Here is a 14,317-nt window from a genome sequence, read left to right on the forward strand (position 1 = left end):
AAGGCTTTTGAAAGAGTTTCCTGTGCTTTTATGGTAGCAAATGCTTTCCCAAATCAGTATATCCCTCCTTACTATTAGTATTAGGTCAGGTTTTCACTGGTTGTTTTTATTTTTGAAAGGGTCTCCCTTATTTTACAGTATTTTGCATAATACTCTGTATCAAACCAGATGAGCATAACTTTCCCAATAAGGGGTATATGTTAGTTTTTTTTTTTTAGGAGAAAATTTTTGTCAGAAGATAATATTCCTTATAACATAGATTTCATTGGCTCATATAACACCTTTCTACTGTAGGACAAGCCTCTAGGAATTTAACCTTATCGTTTTACGAGGAGGGAGTGATATTATGAAAACTTTTACATGTCAGAGTCTGCTTTCTTAGAGAGAATAAATTTAGGTCTTTAGAGTCTTTCCTCATAAGGTAAATTTTTGAGTGAAGGGATTAGTGTGGTTGCTCTTTTTTGTTCTTTCATACCAAGTTAAGTGACCAGATTTAAACATTGAATTTTAAGTTAAATGTGACTTGGGTGTTATACAGGGCTCATGAGTATTGTGTCATTAGTTTTGTAGCTTATATTTCTCGCTATGAATCCTAGCATCCTCTTGGCTTTACTGAATGCAGCTAGGTATTGTTTACCATATTTAAGGTCGTTACTGATAGTTAATCTAAGGGCTTTGTCTTCTTTAACTTCTGTTAATGGCTTACCAAGCATTTTATGTTCATGAGTTATGTGTCTATGTGTTGAAATCACCATGTTTCTGACTACTCCATCAATATGTCTCAATACCTTTGAATCTTTAGGCAGTCCTCCCTTGACTGGACAAAACTATGTCTATCAATATCTCTGTCACAGTACAGATTCCTTATTTTTGTGTCATTGGCAAACTTCAAGAAACTACCAATGAGCTTGGTTGAGATAGCAGAAGAGGATTTGCTGAAATAGTTTGGATATATTGAGTGAAGTAAGGTTCTTAAAGAGGTTATTAATGTAAGAAGTAGATGAAACAAGGAGAAGCGGAAGACCAAATTAGAGGTGGAAGGATGGAGTGAAAAAGATTTCGAGCGATCAGGGTGAGAACATGCAGATGGTGAGAGGTGTGCAAGGAATAGAGTAAATTGGAATGCTGTGTTATATGGGGGTCGATGTGCTGTCACTGGACTTTTCCACGAAATGTAAAACTTCTGGGGTAAACCATAGAAAGGTCTGTGGGGTCTGGATGTGGTTAGGGAGCTGTGGTTTCGGTGCATTACACATGATAGCTAGAGACTGAGTGTGAACAAATGTGGCCTTTTTTATCTTTTTCCTGGTACTACTTCGCTGACATAGGTGATGGTGATTCTGTTTCCTTTGGGGCGGGGTGCTGCAGGGAATGGATGAAGGCAAGCAAGTATGAATATGTACATGTGTATACATCTTTCGTCTGTTTCCTTGTGCTACCTCGCTAACGCGGGAGACAGCGACAAAGTAAAAAGAAAAAAAAAAGTATACATATATATATATATGTCTGTGTATGGAAAGGATCTCAATTTTGCGTGTGATCAAGATATTCCTATGAGTCCATGGGGAAAACGAAACACGATAAGTTCCCAAGTGCACTTTTGTGTAATAATCACATCATCAGGGGAGACACAAGAGAGAAATATAAGTCAGTTGATATACATCGAAGAGACGAAACTAGGACGCCATTTGGTAAACATGTGATTGACCAAAACATATGTTTTGGACAATCACATGTTTACCAAATGGCGTCCTAGTTTCGTCTCTTTGATGTATATCAACTGACTTTTATTTTTTAAATGTTTCGTCTCTTCGATGTATATCAACTGACTTATATTTCTCTCTTGTGTCTCCCCTGATGATGTGATTATTACACGAAAGTGCACTTGGGAACTTATCTTATTTCATTTTCCCCATGGACTCATAGGAATGTCTATGTATGTATATGTTGATGTGTTTATGTACATGTATGTGCATGTATGTATATATGTGTATGTATGAGTGGATGGGTCTTTCTTCATCTGTTTCCTGGTGCTACCTTGCTGATGTGGGAAATGGCAATCATATATGATAGATAATGGTTTACCCCAGATGTTTCGCATGACCTGGTTCAATCCGTTAACTGCACATCGACTGGTTTACTGTATCATTCTAATTTACTCTTATTCCTCGCACGCCCCTCACCCTCCTATATGTTCAGGCCCCAATCGCTGAAAATCTTTTTCACTCCATCCTTCTACCTCCAATTTGGTCTTCCGCTTCTCCTTGTTCCCTCCCCCTTTGACACATATGTCATCTTTGTCAACCTTTCCTCACTCATTCTCTCCATATGTCCAAACCATTTCAACACCCTCTTCAGCTGAACCCTAGCAGCCTCTGAATGTATCACAGTCAGGAATGCTAACCACTACACCACGTGAGTCCACATATATATTTTTTGTTTTCCATACATATTTGCCATTTCCTGATTTAGCAAGGTAGCATCAAGAACAGAGAACTGAGCCTTTGAGGGAAGATCCTCACTTGGCCCCATTCTCTGTTTCGTCATTTAAAAAGTAAAAACTGGAGGGAAGGATTTCCTGGCCCTCCACTTTTAGTTGCCTTCTACAACATGCAGGCAATATGTGGGAAGTATTCTTTCTCCTCTATCCCCTGGCACTCCCTTGCTGAAGTGGGGGTTGTCGATGCTGTTTTCTATGGGGCGGGGTAGCCCCAGGAATGGATGAAGGCAAGCATGTATGAATATGTACATGTGTATGTATGTATAAGGTCTTGAGATAATATGAAGTGTGTTTGCCAGTGCTGTAGTTATGGATGATGTCCAGAACAAAGACGAAGAAGGCACCTCTTACATGTCTGGGGAGTTTAACTTTTTCCAACATGACCTCCTTAAGTTTATCTTCTACAAACGGCAGAATGAAGGTCCTTTCATATGCAGTTGACCTTACACTTACACCTCAGTATCCTGACACCACAGAAACAACAATACACATGCAAAACTGCATTATACAGTTAAAACAATAACTCACCTGAATAGAATGCCTTCATTTTCACTCAAGTCTTCACTTACCTTGATAACCTCAGATGGGCATAAATCCAACATGCACTTCTTCATACCCTTGAATAGCCAATTGATCCCATTCAACCAAGCACAAACTGTTTTAGGCATCACATATGACACATGTTATTCACTCCACACATCACTGAATCATCACAGAAACAAATCAGATTTTGTTCAGAACACTAACTGGAACTAGATTTTAAGAAACGGAATCCTTGAACATCTTTTGTTAAACTATGCCTCACCTGTATGATCATCCACCCTGTCAAAAAGAAATACGGTATAACAAGACCATTATCCTCATAAAACAGAGCAGTCAGAACTTTACTGGCTGCCTAGCAACCTAAAGGATTCAAAACCTTCACAACAAAACAAAAATATGATCTCACCTTAATATGCTAGGCAATTATTTCTTTGCTGTAGCACTTGATACTTCTCATCCAAATCACTTCATAATCAATGTATTATCCTCTAATTATAAACCAAACTTCAGACTTTAACACTCTATATCCCCAGATTCCCTTCCTCCAGCAAACACAAATTTGATAACCTTATACATACTGAAAGGACCTGACTATCACTGAACAATTGCCCTACCAACCAAGTCTTGAACTCCACCCCACCGTACATACACTCAAATGAAACTACTTTCCCCTGGATATATATATATATATATATATATATATATATATATATATATATATATATATATATATATATATATATATATATATATATATATATATATATATATATATATATATATATATATATATATATATATATATATATATATATATATATATATATATATATATATATATATATATATATATATATATATATATATATATATATATATATATATATATATATATATATATATATATATATATATATATATATATATATATATATATATATATATATATATATATATATATATATATATATATATATATATATATATATATATATATATATATATATATATATATATATATATATATATATATATATATATATATATATATATATATATATATATATATATATATATATATATATATATATATATATATATATATATATATATATATATATATATATATATATATATATATATATATATATATATATATATATATATATATATATATATATATATATATATATATATATATATATATATATATATATATATATATATATATATATATATATATATATATATATATATATATATATATATATATATATATATATATATATATATATATATATATATATATATATATATATATATATATATATATATATATATATATATATATATATATATATATATATATATATATATATATATATATATATATATATATATATATATATATATATATATATATATATATATATATATATATATATATATATATATATATATATATATATATATATATATATATATATATATATATATATATATATATATATATATATATATATATATATATATATATATATATATATATATATATATATATATATATATATATATATATATATATATATATATATATATATATATATATATATATATATATATATATATATATATATATATATATATATATATATATATATATATATATATATATATATATATATATATATATATATATATATATATATATATATATATATATATATATATATATATATATATATATATATATATATATATATATATATATATATATATATATATATATATATATATATATATATATATATATATATATATATATATATATATATATATATATATATATATATATATATATATATATATATATATATATATATATATATATATATATATATATATATATATATATATATATATATATATATATATATATATATATATATATATATATATATATATATATATATATATATATATATATATATATATATATATATATATATATATATATATATATATATATATATATATATATATATATATATATATATATATATATATATATATATATATATATATATATATATATATATATATATATATATATATATATATATATATATATATATATATATATATATATATATATATATATATATATATATATATATATATATATATATATATATATATATATATATATATATATATATATATATATATATATATATATATATATAAGTTATCCTTTCTCACTTGTGTTCAGGGCACCACACATCTTAATGGAATTACAAACACTAATTCAACATAATGTCAAGGTGCCTCATGCCCAGGGTGCTGTTTCCTTAGTGAAGACACTGAACTCATGCTCCTCATTGGTATTGCACTCAGCACAGAAAGGTGAACATAGTCATCACTTTCTTTTACCTGTGGTTCTGCTTAGATGATGTTGCAGGTTACCTTTGTGCTACAGGAGTCCCATATAAGGACTGAGAAGGAAAGTAAGAGCATATTATGCTTGGAGAAAGCTGTTAAGAGGGGCAGTAGTGAGGGGATGGAATTCCTCCTCTTCTGTATTGCTTTCTAAATGTATGAATATTATGGAGATTTTAATTTTCAACCTGATAACAAGATTGTAAACTTCAGAATTTATATGAATAGTTTTTATGAAAAAAAGTTTATGTTGACATGGAATTTTTGGTACCTAGAAGTTGATATTTTTATGAAAACTGAGTTTTGTTGTCAGATGTGCATATGAAATGTTCAGCTTTATATATTAGGACACAGTCTGTTAAACACTGTTAAATTATTTTCCCTCTCAGTCAGCACAGTCTTTATACCCCCAGATATCATTCTGCACTGACATAATTTAACATATGTCATCTTTGTCAACCTTTCCTCACTCATTCTCTCCATATGTCCAAACCATTTCAACACCCTCTTCAGCTGAACCCTAGCAGCCTCTGAATGTATCACAGTCAGGAATGCTAACCACTACACCACTGAGTCCACATATATATTTTTTGTTTTCCATACATATTTGCCATTTCCTGATTTAGCAAGGTAGCATCAAGAACAGAGAACTGAGCCTTTGAGGGAAGATCCTCACTTGGCCCCATTCTCTGTTTCGTCATTTAAAAAGTAAAAACTGGAGGGAAGGATTTCCTGGCCCTCCACTTTTAGTTGCCTTCTACAACATGCAGGCAATATGTGGGAAGTATTCTTTCTCCTCTATCCCCTGGCACTCCCTTGCTGAAGTGGGGGTTGTCGATGCTGTTTTCTATGGGGCGGGGTAGCCCCAGGAATGGATGAAGGCAGCAAGTATGAATATGTGCCTGTGTATATGTTTATGTATATGGATTTGTATGTAGCATTTATGGATCTGGAGAAGGCATATGATAGAGTTGATAGAGATGCTCTGTGGAAGGTATTAAGAATATATGGTGGGAGGCAAGTTGTTAGAAGCAGTGAAAAGTTTTTATCGAGGATGTAAGGCATGTGTACGTGTAAGAAGAGAGGAAAGTGATTGGTTCTCAGTGAATGTAGGTTTGCGGCAGGGGTGTGTGATGTCTCCATGGTTATTTAATTTGTTTATGGATGGGGTTGGTAGGGAGGTGAATGCAAGAGTTTTGGAAAGAGGGGCAAGTATGAAGTCTGTTGTGGATGAGAGAGCTTGGGAAGTGAGTCAGTTGTTGTTCGCTGATGATACAGCACTGGTGGCTGATTCATGTGAGAAACTGCAGAAGTTGGTGACTGAGTTGGGTAAAGTGTGTGAAAGAAGAAAGTTAAGAGTAAATGTGAATAAGAGCAAGGTTATTAGGTACAGTAGGGTTGAGGGTCAAGTCAATTGGGAGGTAAGTTTGAATGGAGAAAAACTGGAGGAAGGATTTCCTGGCCCTCCACTTTTAGTTGCCTTCTACAACATGCAGGCAATATGTGGGAAGTATTCTTTCTCCTCTATCCCCTGGCACTCCCTTGCTGAAGTGGGGGTTGTCGATGCTGTTTTCTATGGGGCGGGGTAGCCCCAGGAATGGATGAAGGCAAGCAAGTATGAATATGTGCCTGTGTATATGTTTATGTATATGGATTTGTATGTAGCATTTATGGATCTGGAGAAGGCATATGATAGAGTTGATAGAGATGCTCTGTGGAAGGTATTAAGAATATATGGTGGGAGGCAAGTTGTTAGAAGCAGTGAAAAGTTTTTATCGAGGATGTAAGGCATGTGTACGTGTAAGAAGAGAGGAAAGTGATTGGTTCTCAGTGAATGTAGGTTTGCGGCAGGGGTGTGTGATGTCTCCATGGTTATTTAATTTGTTTATGGATGGGGTTGGTAGGGAGGTGAATGCAAGAGTTTTGGAAAGAGGGGCAAGTATGAAGTCTGTTGTGGATGAGAGAGCTTGGGAAGTGAGTCAGTTGTTGTTCGCTGATGATACAGCACTGGTGGCTGATTCATGTGAGAAACTGCAGAAGTTGGTGACTGAGTTGGGTAAAGTGTGTGAAAGAAGAAAGTTAAGAGTAAATGTGAATAAGAGCAAGGTTATTAGGTACAGTAGGGTTGAGGGTCAAGTCAATTGGGAGGTAAGTTTGAATGGAGAAAAACTGGAGGAAGGATTTCCTGGCCCTCCACTTTTAGTTGCCTTCTACAACATGCAGGCAATATGTGGGAAGTATTCTTTCTCCTCTATCCCCTGGCACTCCCTTGCTGAAGTGGGGGTTGTCGATGCTGTTTTCTATGGGGCGGGGTAGCCCCAGGAATGGATGAAGGCAAGCATGTATGAATATGTACATGTGTATGTATGTAAATGCCTTTGTGTGTGTATGTATATGTTGATGTGTTTATGTACATGTATGTGCATGTATGTATATATGTGTATGTATGAGTGGATGGGTCTTTCTTCATCTGTTTCCTGGTGCTACCTCACTGGTGGGTGGGATGCTATTGCATGTGTGGTGGGTGGCGATGGGAATGAATAAAGGCAGACAGTGTGAATTGTGTGCATGGGTATATATGTATGTGTCTGTGTGTGTATATATATGTGTACATTGAGATGTATAGGTATGTATATTTGTGTGTGTGGGCGTTACTTATATACATGTGTATATGGGTGGGTTGGGCAATTCCTCGTCTGTTTCCTTGCGCTACCTCGCTGACGCAGGAGATAGCGATTAAGTGTGATAAATAGATATAAATATATACATATATTAAAATATATTCATATATACATATATTAAAAAAGGGGGTGACTGTATTGTTGACTGGTTGGTAAGGTTATTTAATGTATGTATGACTCATGGTGAGGTGCCTGAGGATTGGTGAAATGCGTGCATAGTGCCATTGTACAAAGGCAAAGGGGATAAGAGTGAGTGCTCAAATTACAGAGGTATAAGTTTGTTGAGTATTCCTGGTAAATTATATGGGAGGGTATTGATTGAGAGGGTGAAGGCATGTACAGAGCATCAGATTGGGGAAGAGCAGTGTGGTTTCAGAAGTGGTAGAGGATGTGTGGATCAGGTGTTTGCTTTGAAGAATGTATGTGAGAAATACTTAGAAAAGCAAATGGATTTGTATGTAGCATTTATGGACCTGGAAAAGGCATATGATAGAGTTGATAGAGATGCTCTGTGGAAGGTATTAAGAATATATGGTGTGGGAGGCAAGTTGTTAGAAGCAGTGAAAAGTTTTTATCGAGGATGTAAGGCATGTGTACGTGTAGGAAGAGAGGAAAGTGATTGGTTCTCAGTGAATGTAGGTTTTTGGCAGGGGTGTGTGATGTCTCCATGGTTGTTTAATTTGTTTATGGATTGGGTTGTTAGGGAGGTGAATGCAAGAGTTTTGGAAAGAGGGGCAAGTATGAAGTCTGTTGTGGATGAGAGAGGTTGAGAAGTGAGTCAGTTGTTGTTCACTGATGATACAGCACTGGTGGCTGATTCATGTGACAAACTGCAGAAGCTGGTGACTGAGTTTGGTAAAGTGTGTGAAAGAAGAAAGTTAAGAGTAAATGTGAATAAGAGCAAGGTTATTAGGTACAGTAGGGTTGAGGGTCGAGTCAATTGGGAGGTAAGTTTGAATGGAGAAAAACTGGAGGAAGTAAAGTGTTTTAGATATCTGGCAGCGGATGGAACCATGGAAGCGGAAGTGAATCATAGGGTGGGGGAGGGGGCGAAAATCCTGGGAGCCTTGAAGAATGTGTGGAAGTCGAGAACATTATCTCGGAAAGCAAAAGTGGGTATGTTTGAAGGTATAGTGGTTCCAACAATGTTGTATGGTTGCGAGGCGTGGGCTATGGATAGAGTTGTGCACAGGAGGGTGGATGTGCTGGAAATGAGATGTTTGAGGACAATGTGTGGTGTGAGGTGGTTTGATCGAGTAAGTAATGTAAGGGTAAGAGAGATGTGTGGAAATAAAAAGAGCGTGGTTGAGGGAGCAGAAGAGGGTGTTTTTAAATGGTTTGGGCACATGGAGAGAATGAGTGAGGAAAGATTGACCAAGAGGATATATGTGTTGGAGGTGGAGGGAACGAGGAGAAGAGGGAGACCAAATGGAGGTGGAAAGATGGAGTGAAAAAGATTTTGAGTGATCGGGGCCTGAACATGCAGGAGGGTGAAAGGCGGGCAAGGAATAGAGTAAATTGGATCGATGTGGTATACCGGGGTTGACGTGCTGTCAGTGGATTGAATCAGGGCATGTGAAGCGTCTGGGGTAAACCATGGAAAGTTGTGTGGGGCCTGGATGTGGAAAGGGAGCTGTGGTTTCGGGCATTATTGCATGACAGCTAGAGACTGAGTGTGAACGAATGAGGCCTTTGTTGTCTTTTCCTAGTGCTACCTCACACACATGAGGGAGGAGGGGGCATGGTATTCCATGTGTGGCGAGGTGGCGATGGGAATGAATAAAGGCAGACAGTGTGAATTGTGTGCATGGGTATATATGTATGTGTCTGTGTGTGTATATATATGTGTACATTGAGATGTATAGGTATGTATATTTGCGTGTGTGGACGTGTATGTATATACATTGTGTATGGGGGTGGGTTGGGCCATCTCTTTTGTCTGTTTCCTTGCGCTACCTCGCAAACGCGGGATACAGCGACAAAGCAAAATAAATAAATTTTTATTATTATATATATTATATATTTTTTATTATTATACTTAACCGCCACCTCCTGCGTTAGTGAGGTAGCACTAGGAAACAGACGAGGAATGGCCCAACCCACCCACATACAAATGTATATAAATAAACGCCCATACACGCACATATACATATATTTACACATATACATATTCATACTTTGCTGCCTTCATTCATTCCCATCACCACCCTGCCACATATGAAATAGTGCCAGGAAAAGACAAAAAAGGCCACATTCGTTCACACTCAGTCTCTAGCATGTCATGTATAATGCACTGAAACCACAACTCCCTATCCACATCCAGGCTCCACAGGCCTTTCCATGATTTACCCCAGACATTTTACATGCTCTGTTTCAGTCCATTGACAACACATCAACCCCGGTATACCACATTGTTCCAATTCACTCTATTTCTTGTATGCCTTTCACCCTCCTGCATGTTTAGGCCCTGATCGCTCAAAATCTTTTTCACTCCATCCTTCCACCTCCAATTTGGTCTCCCACTTGCACTTATTCTGTGTCCAGGGTTAGCAAGGTAGTGCCAAGAACAGATGAAGAAATGGCCTCATTTTCTCACACACACACACACACACACACACACACACACACACACTCACACACTCACACACACACACACACACACACACACACACACACACACACACACACACACACACCTTGTCTTCCTGCCTCAGGAGTCCCTTCTATCTTGTATCAGGGCCCTGCAGCTTTTAGGAAGCTGGCTGCATCCATCTGGTGGGACCAATAGTCGTAAAGTGTTGGATGTTTGTGCATATGTGGGGAAAGTGCAAGGTAGTTGAGTAGTAAGTGTTCCCTGCCTTGAGTGGTGGTTGCATTATGTATGTATGTATAAGGTCTTGAGATAATATGAAGTAGTGTTTGCAGTGCTGTAGTTATGGATGATGTCCAGAACAAAGACGAAGAAGGCACCTCTTACATGTCTGGGGAGTTTAACTTTTTCCAACATGACCTCCTTAAGTTATCTTCTACAAACGGCAGAATGAAGGTCCTTTCATATGCAGTTGACCTTACACTTACACCTCAGTATCCTGACACCACAGAAACAACAATACACATGCAAAACTGCATTATACAGTTAAAACAATAACTCACCTGGAATAGAATGCCTTCATTTTCACTCAAGTCTTCACTTACCTTGATAACCTCAGATGGGCATAAATCCAACATGCACTTCTTCCATACCCTTGAATAGCCAATTGCTCCCATTCAACCAAGCACAAACTGTTTTAGGCATCACATATGACACATGTTATTCACTCCACACATCACTGAATCATCACAGAAACAAATCAGATTTTGTTCAGAACACTAACTGGAACTAGATTTTAAGAAACGGAATCCTTGAACATCTTTTGTTAAACTATGCCTCACCTGTATGATCATCCACCCTGTCAAAAAGAAATACGGTATAACAAGACCATTATCCTCATAAAACAGAGCAGTCAGGACTTTACTGGCTGCCTAGCAACCTAAAGGATTCAAAACCTTCACAACAAAACAAAAATATGATCTCACCTTAATATGCTAGGCAATTATTTCTTTGCTGTAGCACTTGATACTTCTCATCCAAATCACTTCATAATCAATGTATTATCCTCTAATTATAAACCAAACTTCAGACTTTAACACTCTATATCCCCAGATTCCCTTCCTCCAGCAAACACAAATTTGATAACCTTATACATACTGAAAGGACCTGACTATCACTGAACAATTGCCCTACCAACCAAGTCTTGAACTCCACCCCACCGTACATACACTCAAATGAAACTACTTTCCCTGGATATATATATATATATAAGTTATCCTTTCTCACTTGTGTTCAGGGCACCACACATCTTAATGGAATTACAAACACTAATTCAACATAATGTCAAGGTGCCTCATGCCCAGGGTGCTGTTTCCTTAGTGAAGACACTGAACTCATGCTCCTCATTGGTATTGCACTCAGCACAGAAAGGTGAACATAGTCATCACTTTCTTTTACCTGTGGTTCTGCTTAGATGATGTTGCAGGTTACCTTTGTGCTACAGGAGTCCCATATAAGGGACTGAGAAGGAAAGTAAGAGCATATTATGCTTGGAGAAAGCTGTTAAGAGGGGCAGTAGTGAGGGGATGGAATTCCTCCTCTTCTGTATTGCTTTCTAAATGTATGAATATTATGGAGATTTTAATTTTCAACCTGATAACAAGATTGTAAACTTCAGAATTTATATGAATAGTTTTTATGAAAAAAAGTTTATGTTGACATGGAATTTTTGGTACCTAGAAGTTGATATTTTTATGAAAACTGAGTTTTGTTGTCAGATGTGCATATGAAATGTTCAGCTTTATATATTAGGACACAGTCTGTTAAACACTGTTAAATTATTTTCCCTCTCAGTCAGCACAGTCTTTATACCCCCAGATATCATTCTGCACTGACATAATTTAACATATGTCAGTCTTTAATATTTTTGGTTTGGTATTCTTGGAAATTAATGTCAAATTCTTAACTTGATTCACTTACTGTTTAGTTGTTAACTAACTTAGAAATATATTCAAATATTCAAGAGGATTCATATGTGTATCTTCATTTCATTACTGTTTAGGAGTGATTATATTATATGGTGTTAAACAGGTTTGTGAATGTGATTATGAATTATTGAGTTTGATAGTTAAGCCATCCAGCAACATGTGTATTTCATATTAACAACTAAAAACTGAAAGAAAATAGACATATTTGCACTGATTACTGTGGATGATGATCTGTGTGGTATTTCGAATAATTGAAAATGTTTTCCTTCTTGGCTGTTGAAACATTCTACAGATTGTGAAAATTACCAGGAAGATATTCTTGATTAGTGTATTAATGGAGTTAGGTTTGTACAGGTGCATATTTGTGCTTTTTCTACATATGAAATGCTGTCACTCCTGCCTTGTGTGTTCATCGTATTCTTGGCTTCAAATAAAATAATGTTTTATATAAACACCTTTTATTATACTTTAGATAAGATCAGTAAAGGTGATGATACACATTTTGGTTACAAGTAATGGTTATCAGACTGTTTTATTATAAAAGATATACCATGCTCACCTTTATTGGTCTATGTTGTGCCTGTTTCTTATTACTGGTGACTGAACACTGCTGGTTGCATGACTGGCAGTTAACTCGCAAAACCAAGCACAAAGGGCCTCGCATTTTGTGGTGTGCATTAAGGTAGATCATGATTCTTGTTTTATCACTTTTTTCCCACTAATATTTATTGAGCCCTGTAGTGATTAACAAAAGTATGATCATTAGCTAAATTGCTGACATTTAGGGAAACAGGCACAATGCATTGCAGTGAACGCAGTCGCCTATTAATGAGCAGATGCTAAGCCATTCTACAATGCCTAAAAAGGGTATGAGGCCAGGCCCTAATGTGCTTTGTTTTGTTGCACCAACAGTGGGTGGCTGATGGGTCTCCCACACATTCTACTTCAACTCCAGTCAGATTGGATTCTGCACTGCAGTTTGTTCCTCCCAATACCAACCCCAAGGAGTTCAAGACGGTCCAAAAGATGGTAAGTTGCTGTTCATGCTGTGTTCCCATGTGTTTGAAAACTTGATTTGAGTTTATGAAGAAATATGAAAAATATAGAGGAGTAACTTAATTTCTTCAAATTCCCCTTTGATATCAGATGTGTTTTTTGATCTTAAGATTTTGCAAGTCTGATGATCATTCTCTCCAGATTAAAGAAAACCGTCGTGTTGGGAACATCAGTGCAGGCCCCACATCACACCTTCTTGAGGGAGTCACCTGGGATGAGGCACGACGCATGCAGGATGCGAGCATGTCTGCAGCCACTGATCATGTTATTATGGTTGGAGCTGCATCCAAGGGAATTATTCAGAGAGATTTCCAGCATAATGCTGTTGTTTATAAAACGCCATATGCCAAGAATCCTTTTGATGCAATCACTGATCAGGAATTAGAAGAATATAAGGAACTGGTAGAACGCAAACAACGAGGGGATCCAAGTAAGTTTGAAATTCATATAATTATAGAGAAGGAAGCCCAGTCATAAAACTGGAACATTTTAGATGTACCAAGAATGAAATATCTTTTGG

The 14,317-nt window shown here is 35.5% G+C and overlaps 1 protein-coding gene across 31 annotated transcripts in view; it reads left to right on the plus strand.

Moving 5' to 3' along the window:
- The window catches only part of hts (adducin 1-like protein hts), a 250,350-nt gene that overhangs the window by 187,706 nt on the left and 48,327 nt on the right, over nt 1-14,317 (plus strand). For all 31 annotated transcript variants that reach the window (XR_011713512.1, XR_011713493.1, XR_011713516.1 and 28 more), the window contains exons 12-13: nt 13,654-13,770; nt 13,939-14,227. Coding sequence is in view for 2 of the 31 variants with exons in the window: in XM_071668198.1 (XP_071524299.1) it covers nt 13,654-13,770; nt 13,939-14,227 (406 nt within the window). In the remaining 29 variants the exon portion in view is untranslated. The remainder of the gene's footprint in view (nt 1-13,653; nt 13,771-13,938; nt 14,228-14,317) is intronic.

This window comes from Panulirus ornatus, chromosome 12 (genome assembly GCF_036320965.1).
Source record: "Panulirus ornatus isolate Po-2019 chromosome 12, ASM3632096v1, whole genome shotgun sequence".
NCBI lineage: Eukaryota > Metazoa > Arthropoda > Malacostraca > Decapoda > Palinuridae > Panulirus > Panulirus ornatus.